General features: G+C 38.5%; 1 protein-coding gene across 1 annotated transcript; it reads right to left on the minus strand.

Annotated features, from left to right (window-relative positions):
- Positions 1-1,754: 1,754 nt before the first annotated feature.
- On the minus strand, positions 1,755-17,550 carry mfsd2ab (major facilitator superfamily domain containing 2ab). The gene is made up of 14 exons (XM_022683195.2): positions 17,283-17,550; positions 14,932-15,057; positions 13,410-13,534; positions 9,433-9,556; positions 9,264-9,342; positions 8,991-9,160; positions 8,708-8,798; positions 7,950-8,068; positions 7,671-7,754; positions 6,044-6,127; positions 5,727-5,839; positions 4,888-5,031; positions 4,378-4,554; positions 1,755-3,384 (listed from the first exon to the last, which is right to left on the minus strand). Exons 1-14 carry the CDS (start codon positions 17,367-17,369, stop codon positions 3,327-3,329), a joined length of 1,581 nt encoding a protein of 526 aa, XP_022538916.2. The 5' UTR covers positions 17,370-17,550; the 3' UTR covers positions 1,755-3,326.
- Between the last annotated feature and the right edge of the window lie 1,905 nt (positions 17,551-19,455).

Consider the following 19,455-nt stretch of genomic DNA (forward strand, 5'->3'; position numbering starts at 1 on the left):
AACTGATATTTATGACACAAAAATCACTCCTGTTAATGACATTCGTTCCGGTTACTGGAACTCATTGCTGTTACTTTTTATGTTATGAGTAACAGGAAAGATTTTTTTAGCACAGAATTACACAGAATTAAAACACGACAAAATAGCTAAATGACTGCTATGCTAGTAGCGTGAGGACACTGAGCACATTCTAGTGATTCTTTCCAAAATGTGTATTTTAAAAATAAACAAATAACATCTATGAATTTATTTAGGTAACAGGAATGAGTGTTAAGATACAGAAAATATACAGAAAAGCTCATGAGGGAACTTAATTTTGGTCTTCTCATGGTCTTCTGAAGAACCAGCTGATGTCACTTCCTGTTGTAGAATGTTCCAGATTTTACAGATGTGGTAATGTGTTACGGTAACAGGAATGAGTAAAACTATAATTTTGATTAATTTATTAGGTAGAAAATATTTTTAAAGCATAGATGGGATTTGGACTCAAACAACAATGCAAAAAATAAGCGTTCTAAGTAGTTTGTATTAATTGTGTACAATTAACAATGTACAAGACACTATGCATAATAATAAAATGTATTTTAAAGTTATTTTATGTGCACATTTATATATGTAATTTCCTAAAGACAAAAATGACACTAATTCCATGGAATGGCCCATAAGTTAAGATGCCAAAATGGGAAGAATAGTTTGAAATATACATTGAAGTGTAGGGTTCAACAGAATTATTGCATTTACTGTTTATTTTGTTTCACATTGTCTCTTCATTTTCACTGGTTCTAAAGTTATTGGATAACTAACAGATAAGCAGTCTAATGGGTAGATGTGTCCTGTTTCACTGTTTTGATAATTCAGTGAAAAAGGGTGAAAAGGGTTTAGGATGATGATGCCAGGTGTTGAATTGCATTTGGTAGCTCTTCATGGCAACTACATACAATATAAAGAGAAGTTAAGTAAACAGACCATCATTAAGGCAATTGTTTTATATATCGAATAATCTCACATTACCATTTCAGTCTCCATGACTTATTGAAGACAATACTGAGGGCAGGAAATACCCACATACAAGCAGATACTGTATGTAGCTGTGGTAAAGGTCTCGCAAGGCTATTCATGGAAAGTTACCTATGGAGTTGTAAACGATTTAAAAGATCTAAATTCAGGCACTAAAAAGTATCTCTTTTATTATATTTACAATGTTAGTCTGTCCAGTTACATTTTTTAAGCACTGGGAATAAAGAAAACTTAAAGTTAGAGTTTTAATCACTTTTTTAAACCTATAGCTATGCAAAAATGTTGTGAACATCTGAAGGAGTTGCCTAATAATAATTACTATAAACTATTCCAAAGGATATGTGCTATACTAAACAACTGCACAAAAATAAGCCAATAAGAACTGTCTTCCTGACAGAAACATGTAACAGACAACTTTACAACTTTTTTTTTAATGAATTAGTATTTTATTAAATCATTTTGGTCACCTTTTTTCATTCTTCCATAAATAACCACAAAAGAAAAAAAAAACACTAAACATATTTACACAACACTATACATATATACATTAATATACACACATATATACACAAACATCTATACAACATATACTCTGTGCTACTCTGGTTCAAATCCTTTCAGATTTATGCATAGCAGCAACACATGCAGTACCTTATGACTTATGTAGATTCAGTAGGAACAGACAAAATCATAAAGTACAGTAATGAGATTCTGATGTGCATCATATGTAAACACATACGGCAATAGAATATACAAATGCACACTGACAAGTCATCCCAGGTCACTATAGGACATGAAATGGAAAAATAAAAATACAGGGGAAAAAAATGGTCGTAAGATTGGCTGCTAATTAATTATAATTAGTCGATATTTACAAAATAGGATTTAACCAAAAGTCACAAAATGTACAGGTGGGTGAAGAGGTTAATTGCGGCAATACTAAATCAACACTAGTGCTTCCCTTATACCATATAAGCACTTCTAAGGAGCAGACCAATCTGTATGTACAAAAAGAAAAATACATGGAACTGACAAATGGAAGTTATTTGACACCAGAATATTCTTGAATGTTAAAACTGCCTTTCACGCATTTTCAGTCACTATACACACATATATATATATATATATATATATATATATATATATATATATATATATATATATATATATATATATATAGAGAGAGAGAGAGAGAGAGAGAGAGAGAGATTTGTATTTTCTTGTTCTTTCCCTTAAATAAGCCAAAGATATGGCACTTGTTAGAAGGCATCAAGATCACACTAACACGATATTAAAAGAGAAGCATTAAATAGTTAAATAACTATTAACCTCCTATAGGAGGCAATTTACTGCACAGATTCAACACTGTCATTGTCAGTATCTCATTTCTTGGTAAATTAAACTGTAAAAAAACAAATCTCAATCTGCAGGAGTACTTTACTTTCCTTTTTGTTTGATATCAGTTTATATATGCATTTTGCCTGCAGTAGGTTTGGTGCTTGAGAAGTATTTTCTTTGATATGCAACCTTTTAAAAAATCCATTTAAATAGCAACAAGTTCAGAGATGACATCGATTTGGAGAGGCAGTGCATGTCATATGGCTACAAGAAAAACTTTCCTTTCCCAAGGCCACAGAATAAAACAAAGGCTGAGAGCCTTTCTCTGTAAACTCTATATGTCGTTGTTTGTAGTGTTTTAAAATTCATAAATGTACATTGCTGGTAAATAACAACAGTACAAAATATGAAGTACAAAAAAATATTCCACTGGATGTATAAATAGAATTCAGCTTATCCATACGTTTCAATAAACTCGTACTCTTAATGTAATGGATGAAATGTTACAGAAAGTAGCATCACATGAAGAGTTATTCAGGAATTCGAGCACTCAGGCTCCTCCTCGTTCACAGACAGGTGAAGAATCTGTTAGTGCAGTGTGAGCGTCTTGTGCTTTTCAAGTTTTACTAAAATCTGGAGCAGGATCTCTCACAGTCCCGCTCCAGTGAGTAGCACCAAACAGTAGGCAACACGAAACATGAACAAAACCATAAGCCGTAGGCTCGTATCACATTTCAAGGTTTCCACATCAAAGGGAGAAAAACACCCGTGGTCTCTTCTGAACTGTGGTAGTGGTCCCACAGCATTGTAACACTGAAAGGCACAGCGAACTGGATCTTTGAGATGCTCCATTTGTGGCTGGAGGAAGATGAATAGGACAGGTGGGAATACGTCACATCGTGAGGATGGTAGTAGATGTGGCGTGTCTTTGCTTGTCCTTGTCAGAATGCCCTCTTTAGAGTCCTGTGGTTTTATACCACACTTGCATCTGTCTCTGTTGAGTCTGCTTCTGAGTCAAGCTCATTTTCCCTAAAAAGAGAAAAAGAGGAAGAGAAAGAGTTAGGTAAATAAGGTCACAAAAATGAAAATAATTGGGTAAAAGTAGGCGGAGATTTGATTAAAGACAATTACTAAAAATATCTGTTGTACTGATGTGCAATGGCTATAAAGTGTGCCTAAAGAACAGATCACAAGGCAGACCCTTTATCAGACCCCTAGTGGGGAAAGCCATGGCCTGCACTGCAGAATGTAGAAACAATCTTGCTATCAGAAGCTCGTCTGTAGTTTGATCCTCTAAAGCAGGGGTCGGGAATTAAGTTTGGCCGCGGGCCAGATATTTTCCAAGCTATTACGTGCCGTGCCACAAAAAAAAAATCTGGTTTTGGAAAATGAAGAGTAATGGAGTAAAGAGTGCTACAGACTAGTAGCTCTCCAGCCCAGAGGGTTGTTGAACCCAGTTGCAGAACAGTTGATCTCAAAGCAGGTGAACCCAAGAAGAAAGGGAAAAAAAAACAAACAAAAAAAAAAACACCCTTAAAAGAAGATAGGGAGCTCAAGAACAGGTGGAAAAACAAAAACGGGCGAAAACTAAAGTCACGCAGAGCGTGATAGAGAGACAGGGGAGGCACGTAAACGAAAGCTTATCTGAGAAGCATTTTATTTATTTTATTTTTTTGCTAGTTATATTTCAAACAACCTCACGGGCCAGATGTTCTTGCTTGCGGGCCACAACTGGCCCATGTGCCGCCTATTGCCGACCCCTGCTCTAAACTGACAAGATCAAGGTGCCCAATCCAATAGATAGGCCTAATTACTGCTCTGTGCATATGTATGCTTTACTAAAGTGTGTGTGTTCATTTCATGTCTGGATTAAATGCAAAAGACTTCCTACTTCCTTCCAGCTGCAATTAAATGGGTGTGTGGTGCACTCAAAACTGTAAACTCTAAAGCGTGTGGTCTGGCAGTCTGAGATATGAAATCAGAAAGAGAAATGTCATGTTCAGAGTTTACTGTTGGTCTTACCGTTGCTCATTAAGCAGTTTGCGGTTGCCCTGACGTCTCTCCTCGTTGATGGGGTAAGTGATGAATATGATGAGCCCTACAATGATGAGAATAATGGGAGCAGCTGAGACGAGAACCTTCAGCGTAATATCCACCTCGACAGGTTGTGTGCAGCCCCTCGTGATGTAACCGGCAAAACTGTTCGGGAGGGAAGAAAAGGACGAGAGACAACAGAAAGATTAGCTGGGTATATACTTATCCTATTTAATCCAACCTTGTGACCAGTCATAAAGCAACTATGACTTTCGTGTGAAAAGGGGGGGCCTCCCGCTGATTGGCGATAATCGGATTACATATCAGGGTTAGAAGGACACAGGGCTCAGCCAGCCAACAAAAACTCACTTCAAAGGCTTAGACCACCTCTCAGGCAGACAGGATTACATACAGTAAAGACAAAAAAAAGGAGAAAGAATATAGGACGTGGGAGTCTGTGAGAGTTTGAGAGAGTTCGTGAAAGGTTGTGAAACTTACTCAAGGCTGAGGGTTGAGATTCCCAGGGAGACTCCAGAGGCAAACTTGGTGAAGAAAACGTAGAAGGAGTAGAAGATGGCTTCATGTCCTTGAGAGTCAGGATTCTGCACTTTGAAATCATCGACCACATCAGGAAGCATGGACCTGCAGAAGTGGATGGAACGGTCAGGCTAGAATATCATGTATACTAAAATGTATAGCATAATTAGATAAGAGGAAATATACAAGTTTTAAGAGTTCAGAAATTAATATTTGGTGGAATAACCCTGGTTTCTAATACATCTTGGTATGTTCTCATCCACCAGTCTTACACACTGCTTTTGGATAACTTTAAGCTACTCCTGGTGCAAAAATTCAAACAGTTCAGCTTGGTTTGATGGCTTGTGATCATTCATCTTCCTCTTGATTATATTCCGGAGGTTTTTAATTTGGTAAAATCAAAGAAACTCATCATTTTTAAGTGGTCTCTTATTTTTTTCTGTATATCTGTATATCTTCTTATTTGTGCAAAATTTCAGCCATATTTGTTACGATTACACCAAAACATTTTTCTTTTTCACTTTGAAATACTTTTCTTCTGTCAGTTGTGCTTTTCTTTTTTTCACAATTAGATGGAACAATATAAATGCTTAAAATGACATACAATAAAATCTTTTTATCTTGACCTTCTACCTTCTATTCAAAGATAAGATGTTTTTTTCCATCTGAGGTAAAGTTACAGCTTTAAAGATACAAAATTAGAGTGGGATGGTGACAAAAATTGACACAATGGTTTGCTAGTTTGCTTCTTGACGCACTTTCAGGCAGTGCCCATGGTTATCTTAATACTCATCACTCACCAGGGCAGGAGGAAGGCTGCTGCAATGCTGACTCCAGCAGCGAAGGAGATGACGTACGTCACAATGAGATTACTCTTCACCAGAACACAAACGATCAGGAAAGGAATTGCAGACTGCAAAATACAAACAAAAACAAACGTTAGAAAAGGAACTGATGATAATCTTCCAAACAGAGGACGAGATCACAAGATGGTGCGATTACTTATGTTAAAAACATTAGCTTTCAAGTCCTAGACAGATATTTGTACGGCTCTTTAAATTTTAACACTACTGTTAGTAGCTAAATAAAACAGTGAAACAGTTTTACTGGTACTTACTGTAGTCCCAACATATACTGCAGTTTTCTTGCCAAATCGAGTGAGGAACCACTGCCAGAATGGAATGGTGAGGGTGGCAGAGAGCTGGAGAAGAAAGATTAGACAGGCAGATTAGAACAGACACTGCCAGAGTCATAAATTTACTTCTAAAAACTGTGGCTGTTTTCTAATATTAGTAGACAGAGCTACTGGAAGGAAGAGGTTCTCTAAAGCACAAGGAAATAAAAAATAATAATAATAATAAAAAGACAAGTCAGGTGTTCACCAGCACTGCTAGCTCACGGAAGAAAGTGTCTTCTTGCTTTTTTGTAATTCAGTTTAAAGCAGATAAACCCACAACTGTACCACAACTTTGCAGTCCAGACACAGCAGAAATGCTGCACGGTTATGCTGCAAAATGTCTCAGTTACTTAAAGTGGCTAATGAACTGTTCCTTTTACTGAATTCAAATAACAAGTTCGCATTTCAGAGAGCGTTCCATTGTGTTTAAATCCAGGACATCCAGAAGCATGGGTCTTTTTACAGTTTTGGAATCATGTTTTATTCTTTAAACAATGGTCCATTTATTTCTGCTTAATTGATCAATTTATCCCTCAGATTCTCCTAAGCAGAGTACTTCATTAACCTTACATTAACATGCAAAAAGGAATGAGCTAATTTTGAGCACATTATTTGGGAAAGATGGTAACTAGCCAAACCTGATGCCTCACCTAGAGATTACCATCATGTTATATAAGGCACATGCATTCTGCTTTTTCAGCCCAATATGTTTAATTGAACACGCCTCTTCCCCGAACTCAATATAATACAAATAATTCGGTTGGGCTTCTCTTCGGCAGATAAAATTGCAATATAGAAAGCAATACAGCAGAAACGGCAGTTGATCTTTGGGTGTGGTGGTAACATGGTAAACAATAAGATGAATGGTCACATGGAACTAAAAACCCTGGCCACATTTCTTTCTCTATGTAACTAAGGTGGTGCTATTGCATGAAATGGGTCAGTATCAGAATCCTTATATGAAAGTGTGTAAACTAGTTGGACATCTTTGCAAAGCCAGTTTGCAGTTTGCATTTACAGTGACACCAGACCAGGCTCTGAACTCTATGAATGCACAAAAACATTCCTTGGAATGTTCTGTCATGGGTGAAGTTACACTTATATAGCACCTTTCTTTCTAGAAACCCAAGGACACTTTACAATTTACACGTTTTACACACAAGAGGCAGCCAATAGCGCACAGCATACTCTCAACCGGAAACAACAGCCTGATGCAGTCAGAAAAGCCCAACTGGAGGACACCAACACAGACACAGAGAGAACATGGAAACTCCACCCAGATAGGGACTTGAACCCAAGACCCCAGTGCACATCAAGTGTGCACTATCCCCCACCCTTCCCCACTTGTTGCATAATATGCAAGCTGACTTGCTCTTTTTGTTAAAAGCCATGATTTGTAAACAGACTGCATGCTAATAATTACAATAATTATTATTATTATTTTTTTTATATATTTTAAGGAGTCTCCTGTCTCCTTATTTATAAAACACCACTGCCTGTCCAGTATATAAGTATATCTGACTTTACTCTCATTATATTTATTGTGCAATAAGGTTACAAAACTTACCATAATGACCAGTAAGATGTTCTGAAAGTCATCTCTGAAGCCCAGGGTGTAGCAACAGAACAGTGCAAAGTTGCCTTCAAGGAGCTGCACACAAATAAACACATAACCGTATTATTAAATCCTCACAAATAAAAGGCCTGCCAACGACAGCTAAGGCTAGCCAAAGTGGTCAGAAGCTTGTAGTCTAGACAGGAGGTCCTGGCTAGCGGTTCAACCGAAACCTACTAGAACAAACAGCACTGTTGAGAAGAGCAGCATGGAGCATGGAGCAGTACTTACCATGAAAGCCAGAGAAGTAAAGAGGAACCCCATGACCAGTTTTGCATAGGGACCATGGCCCATAACCATGCGAATGCCTTGGAAGAAGGACATAGGCTCAGTTCGGACCCTGCAGGTGTCTGCAAAAAATTACAAATAAACAATCAATAAATTATACATTACATTCAAACCCCCTTAAGAAAAAAATAAAAAACTTAATCATGAAGCAACTGTTAAGGTTTATAATTCACAAACTGTGTGTGTGTGTCTCAAAAAGATCCCTTTAACAAGGACTAAACTGTTCAGTTTACACTGGTGAGAAAAAGCAGCTGAACTGTACACAGACCCTGTGCTGTTCTTTCCTCTCCCCTGGGTAGACCAGACTCTACAAAGACTGCCCTGTTACAGAACTTTCCTCTAAACCATGCTGACAGAAACTGGGACACTACTGCCCAATTTTTGCGAATCTCTTTTCAGATGCATCTCTCACTGGCGCGAAAGTCCCCTTCTCCGTTTACCCAGTGCCTTTTCAGAAGCCCACCACTGACTAAATGCCAATTACAGCCTTAGAGTAACATGAGAACAGTGGAAAAGCCCAGACCCAGGAAACAGGATCAGGAAGCAGAAATGCAGATAGATGGATCTCTATTTTGAAGGAACACTGCTAATTCTGAATGGGATTCATGTTTGATCACCTGGGAGGTCAGGTGGGGACAGTGAAGGACAAGAAATATGAATTAACATTAAGGAAGTATTCATGAACGGAAACTTTAGCTTACCTTTGCGTTCCTTCACACCAAAGAAGAGGATGATGGCACAGAGGACGTACATGGCACAGATAACACCTGATGCAATCATATATGCTTGTCTCTGAGGATAGAAATAAAAGAAAAAGGGGAAAAAGGATAGAACTTTAGGAATTACTTAATTACTAAGACTGTAATACTGTAATTGTGATAAATATATACAATTATCAATTTACACAGGTATTTATAATCCAGACTCCAGCTCTCATCACAAGTCCACAAAACATTTTTAACAAGCTTGGGCAGTTTGACTTACTGTATGCTCCAGAGAAATGTGTGGCTGGCTGATATTGACTTCAGGTCCGAACTCCTGCCCAGTAGAGTTGAAGTCACCTCCAACTGGTATGCAAGGAGCACTGGCCATCCCCACGATCTGACCTTGGATTCCAGTGCCAATAACTGTTCCCAAAACCTCTACAGTCATGCCTAACACAGAAAGGTCAATGGTAAGACAATATAGGGAGAAGACTGACTGAAGTCAGTGCTGATATATGTCACTAGAGGACAAGAGGCCTTAAACAGGACTTACGGTAAGCAGTGGCTGAATCCCGCTCTTTTTGTTCGGAACTGATGAACATGGTGAGGGCGGAGTACGGCACGTGGAAGCACTGTATTTTGGAAGCAAGAAGAATAAATAAGCAAAGGCAAATTCAGAAAACATTAATACAGGCATAAAAGACATGTTGGATGATACTCACTGTTTGCAGAGACTGGAAGAGACAGTAGAAGACGAGGTACCAGATGATTTTGCCCGTTTCTACAGGAGGCACATACCAGATGAGGAAATAACACACTACTGCTAGTGGAGTGGACAGAGCAATCCTGTAATCAGAAAACAAAAGAGACAAAACTGTAAAATTCCTTCTGGGTTTAGATATGGCACAGCAATGCAGGAACCAATGCAAAAAACAGCATATAAAATAAAAAGAAATAAAATAAATGAATAAATAAACATGCTTTTGCAGCTTTATACAAATGCAAATCTTGGACAGTGTTTTCACTAATAGAATTTTTAATAACATGCTGAATTATTAACATCATTCTGGTAAAATGTGGTGATATTTTTTCTATATTTTTAATATCACGTTGCACATTGTCAGATGTGTCTATTATTGTGTCATATATATTCTTTATAAGAATGTACATATTTATATATTTTCTTTAAGACAAAGATTTCTAAGATTAGGTTCACACTACATATAAATCACTTTATTTGTCTTATTTAATTACTTAATATTTTTGTTTTTCTAGATGTTATTTGTGTAAAATATTTTTTGCCTATCAATCATTATCAATTTTACAAAAAACTCTACTTTAACTTTGCCTAGACAAATCAGGCTTTTAAGAGAGTTACACTGTTGAAATCTGCCAAGTGGTATTCCATTTGGCACATTTCCTCAGTGCAAATCTAATAAATGTCTAATTTATAGTCTTATATTTAATCTAACACTGGGCCTGTAAAAGTGAAATGATCCTAAATGTAATTAAAAGATATTTGCTTGAAAGCAGTGATATAAATAGATGACCTGGCTTACTTAACTTCCCTCCTCATAAGTTCAGAGAAGTTACGCAGCCCATTTGTAAAAAAGTTCATGAACAATGGAATTCTGGCTGACAACATGCTGGTTTTACTCCTCCCAAGAACATCACCCCACAACACAGCACTGCTCCTCCTCCTCTCTCAGTGACTCAGGCTATGAGGTCATACTGAATCAAGAGGGCACATCAGGAATGTCCTAGCTGGTAGTATTGGCAACGTCAGATCCTGTCATTGTGGCACTTTCCGGTGGACTGATGTTCTCATTTCCCCTCCAGCTACAGCTTCACTTAAGATGTACAAGATAAAAACTGACAAGTGAACTGGTTTGCTGAACAGGTCTGTGAAGCTAAATCAAGGTGAAGTTTAACCATCTGTCTCACAGTTAAATCATAGTGACAGTTTGTTTTCATTGCTTTTCTTTCTTAGTATTTTGAAAGCAGTTCTCACAGATTCACTAAATTATTTGAGGTTATTTTCAATATGGCTAATACAAATAAAAGCATATTTATTGTATGTAAAAAAAGTATAGACCTACAAACAAAAAAGAAATTATTAAAACTATTGCAAAATTTCACTCAGTTCTTAGGAGGCCCCGTGTTTCTAAATGTAGAGTAAGCCTCACTGAGATAAGATAACACTATACAGCTATTTACACCCTGAATACAAAAGTGCAAAAAAAAGTGCAAACATTCTTCAAGGAAGCAGGTTCAAGAAAAGTGAACACAGCAATGGCAAAACGCAAATGACCTATATTCCACAGCTATAGTATTTCAACACACATACACACCCCCACTTCCTCACTCGCATGTCTTTTTTTTCCTGTTTTGTTTGGAAACTCCACTACAGAAGGAATGATATAGCACAGTGTTGACAACAAAGAGTGCCATGCTTTTCTTCCTTTCTTTCTGTGTTGAAATATAACAGCTAATTATCCCCCAGGATTGAACTGAGCTAGCACTATGCATGACCAAGAATGTGTACAATCAGACTTTATAGTGTACACGTCGCTATTTCCTCCTCCAGAGTCACAGTGAAGAATGAAAAACTGACTTGAACTAAAGTGACCCATGAATTCCTGAGGCTGAAATTCAGGAAGCGCCATGTGAACAGCTGTGCCTTCTGATTGGAGCAGGAGCGGTGGTGTGTTGTAGGCTGGACCACTCAAGGCTCTTGAATTTGCATATCCGTCAGCACTGAAGCCCAAAACACACCACAGAGTACGTGTCCGCCTCCCTCGCCTGAAGGCAGAAAACGCTGCATCTATCAATTTGCGTCGTTTCTTGCTTTTCATTCGTTCTAATGTGGACAATTATTTCAGCATATTGATACCTACACTTGGTAGACACATTCAGAGAGAGAAAAAGGAAAGAAAAACCTGATGCATGCTTTTAATCTTATCTTTCACCTAATAAATGGTAGCGGAAGAGCTGAGGGAAATCAGTCTTAAGTAATTATTACTACTGTTCCTTCCTCAGAGACGAAACAAGCACCCTGCTGGATTTCTCAAGGGACCCACTAATGAAAGCCTGAGAAGAGACGGGTTTCCCTGTTGTATGCAGGTTCTATTACATTGGTAAGCATTTAAAAAAAAAAAAAAAAAAGATACGCACATCCTGGCCCATCTTCATTACCATAGGCTACAGAGCATGCATTCACCACAGACATATAGAGCCACATTCCATTTCTCTCCCTTCCCCCACGCCATTTCCCAGCACATCCATTTACCACTCCCAAGGTTTCTATGCTTTTTAGTCTCACTGCACGTTCAGAAGCATCCTGCTTGCTAACAGAACCATGATGTGATCAGACCTGTTGGTTGCATTTTGCACACACTGCTTCAGAAAACCCACCAACCAAAAGATAGATCTCTGCAAAATTGTATTCAGCACTGCAGATCAGCACGGCAAAGACTGATCTGAGGTTCCTGCAGGAGCTTGGTGGATGCCAGAAAGGGAAAAGGGGAAAGGGGGGGATGGGTACTCCTCCCAGGTTCAGTGACCTCGCCTCGAATTTGGTAGCAGACAGCCATGCAGAATCAGCAATCCCCCTCTGTCCTTATTCAACCTCCAACTAGGCCATTCTTAACCCCCCTCATTCTTCGGAAGAATAGAAAAAGGAGCATTCCATAGATCTGCAGATCAGACACCCACACTGCACCAGGGGATTGAGCACTGCACGTTTTTGTTTGAATGCACAGGATTAAAGGTGTAGACAGCCAGGAACAATTGGCTACTCAGAAAACAAAGACAACAAGTGGTCGTTTGCATAATTAAGCCAGGCTTTAGATGATTAAGCTAATTTTAGGAGGGCAAAAGCTGCTGCAAATGTAAATTACTCTATTTAACAAAACTAAAGTATCCAACTCAAACAGTGGCCTATATTTGCAAAATGAATCCATCTATGAAGTTTGAAAATCTGAATATGTTTGGTACATATATTTAAAGACACCCCCCCCTCTATTTCTCCTCATAATATTATTTTTAATATTTTCTTAAAAGGAGGTTCCTATTGATTATACTCTAGTTTCAGTCAGCAATTGCCACAAAACTGGTATCAAATTATGTATAATACCCCTAGCAGAACTAGCAAAGCTTCTGTCTCTCTGGATTGAACTCACCCACCCATGAAATCCTTCTCCTTATCTTCAGGGCCCTCACACCTTTAAATCACTCACACTAAAATTTACAATGTAACCTCCTATCCAACAGCAAAGAACATTAAGAACACTTGGCTTCGGAACAAATATGACCCATGCCAACATTTCCAAACCACTAGAGCAAACGGACAAAGCAAATGCCTAGTTTGATAGAATCATTTGGGAGATTTTGCAAAGCCAGCTGGGTCCAACCAGTGTCCTCACTGTCCCCTTCCACTAAAACAGCGTCATGGAGAGAATTATTCTTGGGTGGGCTAAACTGGGTAAACCAATCACCTTCAAAATAGAAGCCGTGGCATGGGTGCAAAGTTACTCGGGGCAACTTGTGTCTCCTCACACAAGGGATTTCAAATTCAGATGCCAACTTATCCAAGAAAGCAGCCAAAACACAATACGTGATGTACTGCACAATTACAGGCACTAAAACTGCACCGAGGGAAAGCCAAACATCATTAGATAAAGAGTAGCAGGTTACTTACCATGGCATCATTTTTCCAAATCTGGTCCAGGGGCTCCTGCTGACCAAGAAGCCCACAGTGGGGTCCGTGATGGCGTCCCATGCTCGACCCACAAACAGAATGATGGAGGCATAGAATGGATCCACCTTAAGAGCAAAGAGGAGAACTGTTAGCATATCAAGTCATGTACAGATGTGGCGTACCACAATACAAAGGTACAGGCAAGTAATCTTCAAATACTTATTTAGTTTAAAAGCAATAAGCAGTAGCCCAATAAAATCGATACAGACAGAGTGTAAAAGGTTTTGTACGAACCAATTAGACATATTTTGGTTTAAAGTGTGACAGAACATAACAGAACAGTATATAAAAGGCAGCTAAAAGACATGTATGGACAACCTTATAATTGTAAAATGTATGGTCCCAGCAAAGGCCAATGCGAAAAGAAAAAGCAACCTTTTGTTGTCCATATGAAGGTACTGCATGCCCTTAGTTATTATCCTATTACACCCAGTTTCTCCTTTCATTCTTTCTTGTGCTAGGGTGTGACAAGAACAACCTGCTTTCCATTCATCATGCAGAGCAAACTGTTCAACGAAGATCTTTTTTTTTTTTTTTTTTTACATAGCTGTCACAGGGCTAGTAGCAAACAAAATATATTCACGTCTCTGAGAAGTCAAAAAGAACTCACAGCACCAGGATGACCTTGAGTCATGAGATCATAGAGCACGTGTTCAGAGAAGCAACAGGCAGCTCTGTTGGCATTCTACTTACTCCCCCCTCATGGCCCTGTGGCTCCACAGAGGGTAAAAGGACTGAACACAATTGCTCCATCTGACAGTTACTGTAGCATAATTAGTGGGCAGTCAAAGGCTTGAATAGAGAAATCACAACTCAAACAGCAGGAGGTCCTGGATTCCATGTCTGCTTATCCTTGGTAACAAGATACAACATCAGATGCAATTAAAAGGGCCCCCAATCCGCTGGTATTTGCACTGTTTAATCTGGCCAATAAGTCTAGTAATTCTACAGTAGCTCTGGACAAGTTCATGGCATAGAAGAACTTTTTCCACCTATTCATTTTCCAGCACAATGCCTCTTTTGTGGCCATGAAGTGCCTGTCACTTTGTCCTGTGGCTAAGTATATAGCTGGGTGGGCTAAGGCAAATTCACTGGCCTTCATAATCCAAACTTATATAGCAAAGTATTAGTGCCCTAATGTGCACATACCTTCCACTAAATGCTACGCAAAAGAACATAATTCTTTTTGTACCCTGTGCAGGTTTGAAAAACATACTGTACTGGCTCACAATACAGCTAATAAACCTGAGCTGTTAGTATTAAATTTGGCCAGGCCTGAAGAACTTAAACATTCTTCTCAAGCTGTGTTTCTTGTGTGCTTTAATGAGATCTGAATTAAGTTAAATATTTATTGTTGGCATTAACGTATCCTGGTGGGGCTTGGTCATGATATTTGTTCCAGCTTTAGCAATTATTGACTTTTATTTATACACAGAGCAACACATGTAGGAGCTGAGCTTACCTGAGCAACATCTAGAAGATAGATCTGGAGGAAGAAGCCGAGGGCGCAACCTGTGATCTGATAGGGTGCTCCGCCGATGGCATAACACAGCTTACTGCACACAGACAGGCGACCGCCCCTCTCACGCTGAAAAATAGAACATAATACATCAACTTTAATACACAGAGGTAAAAGATTTAAGAAAAAAAATTATAACCTCTGAACCTAAATAGTCTAAATAATCATAACTGCTGGGCCTGTCTAAAAATTAAGCAGTTGGTATGTGGGTTTGTTCAATATGGTTTTTGCTCTTAATCCACAACATGGCCTTTGCTCTTAATCCACAACATGGCCTCATTTCTCTCACACACACCTAGAAATATTTTGGGTCAAAACATTACCAACGCCTGGCAAGGCGTGACACGTTTGTAATAAATACCAAAGTGCGCAGCATTATCCCTCTCAAGCAACATCAGCTTCTGGCAGGTCAGCTAAGCAGGTAGCTGTGTTCGAGCTTAAGTGTGTTACAATAGCCACTCTGTGCTGACTGGACACTATGAATGTAGAGACGGCAGCCAATTTTGTGACCTCAGGTCAGTAATTTTTGCCACATACTCTCCCACCCACTGAAACAGGCCAATGAAGTAACAATCTAAAGCACAGCCCAATTATAACCGGAGCGTTTTGTACTGTGTTGGATACAAATATTGGCCCAAAATGTTCCAGCGCTGGTATTAGGGACGAAAACGTGGATTTGGATATGTGGATATGGATTTGGCTGATATTCTTACTCTTTCTTCAAGATGTTTTAAACTTAAACAAAATTCGTAACAACCTAGTCTGTAGGATATGTATTCCTTTCATACTTCCACTTAATTCCTCACTTAATTCAACGTAATTCTTAAAATGAGAAAATTTGGCCAATATGATTCAGAGAAAACTAGAAAAACCTGAACAAGAGACCAGCTGGGAGGCATCACCAGATCTGTAGACTGACAACAAACAATACTGCTCCATCATGGAGAGTACGGTTAAAAGTAATTTCCTATGGAGATAAGAGGTGGAAGGCAAGCCTACTTCAAAAATCCATGATGCCATACTGCCAGCTTGTAGTTTCCTTTAAATTATACATTTATTATTTTTCTTTCATTCATTGATTCATTATTTTAATGTCTATTAGCAGCACACCTAAACCTAATCTGTACCTAACTAGTTAGCTAGATTATATTACATATTAGCTAAGTGATCATTTTGGATGTCTATATTTGCTGTGTGTTTGTATTTGGAATGGAGCCTTCTATTAATATAGCTTGCTAACATCTTAAACATCAGGCTGTGGGCTGAGAGTGAGAGATTAGTAGTCACACTTTCACTTGACCAGCAGCTAAATCAGAACACTGCCTCTCAGCAAGCCAGTTCTTTAAATACACACACATCATTTTTACTAATCATAAACCTTATTCATTTCATTTAGTCACATAAGTAGGGAAATTTCATACACCTGCTGCTCAACGTGGCCTTAATGTAGCTATATGGTGCTAACTAGGTTACATGTAGGATCATGCAACACGTACTTTTGTTATGGCATTATCTTCGGAATCAGCAAGCTAAATCATATCATAAATAAATTAGGCCAAAATCAATCATCAGTTTTCTCAGATCTTTGCTAGCGGGGTTTATACATTAAGACACACGCCGAATATCTTAATTAGCTAGCCAGCTAACCTAGGTTTGAAAGGCATGACCCACTGAAGGGGCTCTTTTTAAGTCGCCAAAATGACACGTAAGCTAGACTACCGGCTGCAGGCTAAGGGCACGAGGTTTGGCTATTAAAACTACATTCATTTAAAATCAGACAGATAAGGCACTTGAAAAGACAGACCCAAAATATTTTAAGGAAAAAAACTGTTTGAATACAGGTTTGAAAAATCAAATAACTGGTGAACACTTTAAAAAAAAGGGGGGAAATGAATGAATAAACTGAAAAATAAAAACATCAGTTATCTATTAGCTACAAAGCATTACTCTTAAATAGGTTATCTATAGAGATTTTTTTTTTTAAATCATTTAAAGCAACAGCCCACAGTGACAAAAAACGTTAACGCTCAAGAGAGGAAAAAAAAGGGGGAGAAAATGAACACCGGCTGTGTGTGTCCACGCCCATTGACTCCCAGCAGAAACAGATAGCTAGGTTAAATGAATTAAATGATACAATAGTCAGTATTTAAAATTATAAATAAAACAAATCAGGACACATCACATCTCATTTGATTCAGCATTAAGAATTAACTTTAGTGAATTTATATAGCGTTATCTAGGCAAGCTAACTAGCAAAATCTTCATATATATTTGAGCTCCTAACGTTTCCATACCTTCTCCACTGCTTTGACTTCATCCGACTTGCTTTTGTTCAAAAGGCTGGCGTTGGAAGACTGCTCTCCTCCCTCTCCTCTCGCCATGTCGCTGAAAATCTTCTTTAAATAAAGATCTTTTTTTCTGAGAGTTCGTGATTTTCGCTAGAGATCCTGTAGGTAAACGCAGCAGCTGTCGGGTCTGTTCACTGTCTGTCACTCTGTGTGTGTTTCTGTGGACCCGGTCTGGTGAGCCGGGCTGTAGTAACTGAACGCGGAGGCTCCGCCCCCCTCCAACATCACTTCATTCACTCCGTCTCACGCGAGCTGCGTGGAGCTGTGGGCGGTTACGGAGTGAGCATGCGCAGTGATGACTCAAAGGAACGTAATTATCATATGATTTCTGCGTCTGAAACGACAGAGATGCTTAACTATTGGATTGGACCACCTGGACACCTTCAATTTCGAATCCCATCAGTTTTTCTTCAGTTTTCGAGTATCTGAATCCCATTTGGGAGCGTACGTTGCCAAGGTATGAACAGTTGTTAGATATGAACGTTAGCTTAGCATTTTTTTTTTCATTTAGCATGTTTTCACCCCAATAAAATTAGTGGAGAAATAAATGAGAAATGTGGTGTGAAATGGACGTAGGGTGTAACGTTTGTGAAATGATAACGAGTACAAACTTTTGTCAAATAGCCCATCTCCATTCACCCCAGCATTCTGAAAATAAAACAGCACTCTTAGCCAATGCTCCCAACTGGCTTAGTTACAATGTTAGTGACAAAGGCATAGTGTTGCCCATTTAATGCCCATTTTACACCATTAACATGCTCAAACTAGCTACACTTCATTGGTAAAATTTTGAGAGCCCTGATCTTTAAACCGAGGCAATGAAAACTGTAAAAGTGCCTAGGTAGTTATTTAAAAAAAACACAGTTCATACACACAGTACCTTGAAGTAGTTCTCCAGGCACTGTCATCTTAAAGCTAAGTCAAAATAAGTCTACTGACAAGCACAAACGAATAGGTAGGATAGAGGAAAATACTGCAAAATTGTTTCTGTGGAAATAAATGAATATTATAGAGTTTCTGCAGCAAGTCACTGAATTAATTTTTTAATTTTTTTATCTACTCTACCTATTTGTTTGTGCTCATCAATTGACTTATCTTGACTTAATTTTAAGATGTGTGCCTGGAGAACTACCTAAAGGAACTATGTGTATAAACAGAGTTTTTTTTTTTTTAATAAACTGCCTGTGCACTTTAAGTTCTCAATGTCTCATTTAAAATGTCAGGGCCCTTAGAATTTTACCAGTGAGAAGTGTAGAGCTACTTTTTGCTTGTTAATGGTGTAAAAATTAGGGTTGTCACCTTTCAGAAATGAAAATAAGGGACGCCCATATGGACATTTATGGAAATAAAGAACATGTTGCTTGGCATATTGGTTTAACACGGGACGCAACATTTAATTGCCATTTAAAGGATGTATATTTAACAGGACAGGTGGCAAACCTATTAAAAATGCCAATTTCTTTGTATGAGCAACTCTATGCCCCTATCACTGGCATTGTAAGCCTTTTGGGAGCATCGGCTGCTGTATTTTGGAACGCTAGGGGTCAATGGAGGATGGCTATTCCCCAAACTACGTACTCTATCATGTTTCACTACACCCCAAGTTCATTTCACACTGGATTTTTTCTTTAAAAACAAGTAAACTTCGATTCAGACATAACACAGACTCTCTACCCCTTTTAGGATAATGCCACAGTAGGCAGCATGTCTAACCCTGGTACTAGAGGCCCACTCTCCCAGGCAGAATTACTTTTTTGATTTGTTGCTCTAATACTATTAAAATGTTTTTACTTCTAAACAGTGAATTAGTGTAAAACAGCTTGCCATACTGTATGTATATCTCCTTGTTGGGACTATGGATGTATTTTAAAAGACAGTTCTCAGATTACCCAAGCTAATCAGAGTCTAGCTTGTCTAATAAGAGAAGAACAACTGAGGGATGTTCCTGCTGCTTTTTGAAAAATACCCCCAAGTGTGGACTTTTCTGCGTGGTAGAAAACAAAAAAACACTTTATCTTGGGGAGTTTTTCAATTTAGTTTGTTTAGTCACACTCTTGGCCAAATGACACATATTGTCCGTCTTTTATAAGTTGAGTAATCAGTAAACACAGTCTGTGTA

The sequence above is a fragment of the Astyanax mexicanus genome, chromosome 3 (assembly GCF_023375975.1).
Source record: "Astyanax mexicanus isolate ESR-SI-001 chromosome 3, AstMex3_surface, whole genome shotgun sequence".
Classification (NCBI taxonomy): domain Eukaryota; kingdom Metazoa; phylum Chordata; class Actinopteri; order Characiformes; family Acestrorhamphidae; genus Astyanax; species Astyanax mexicanus.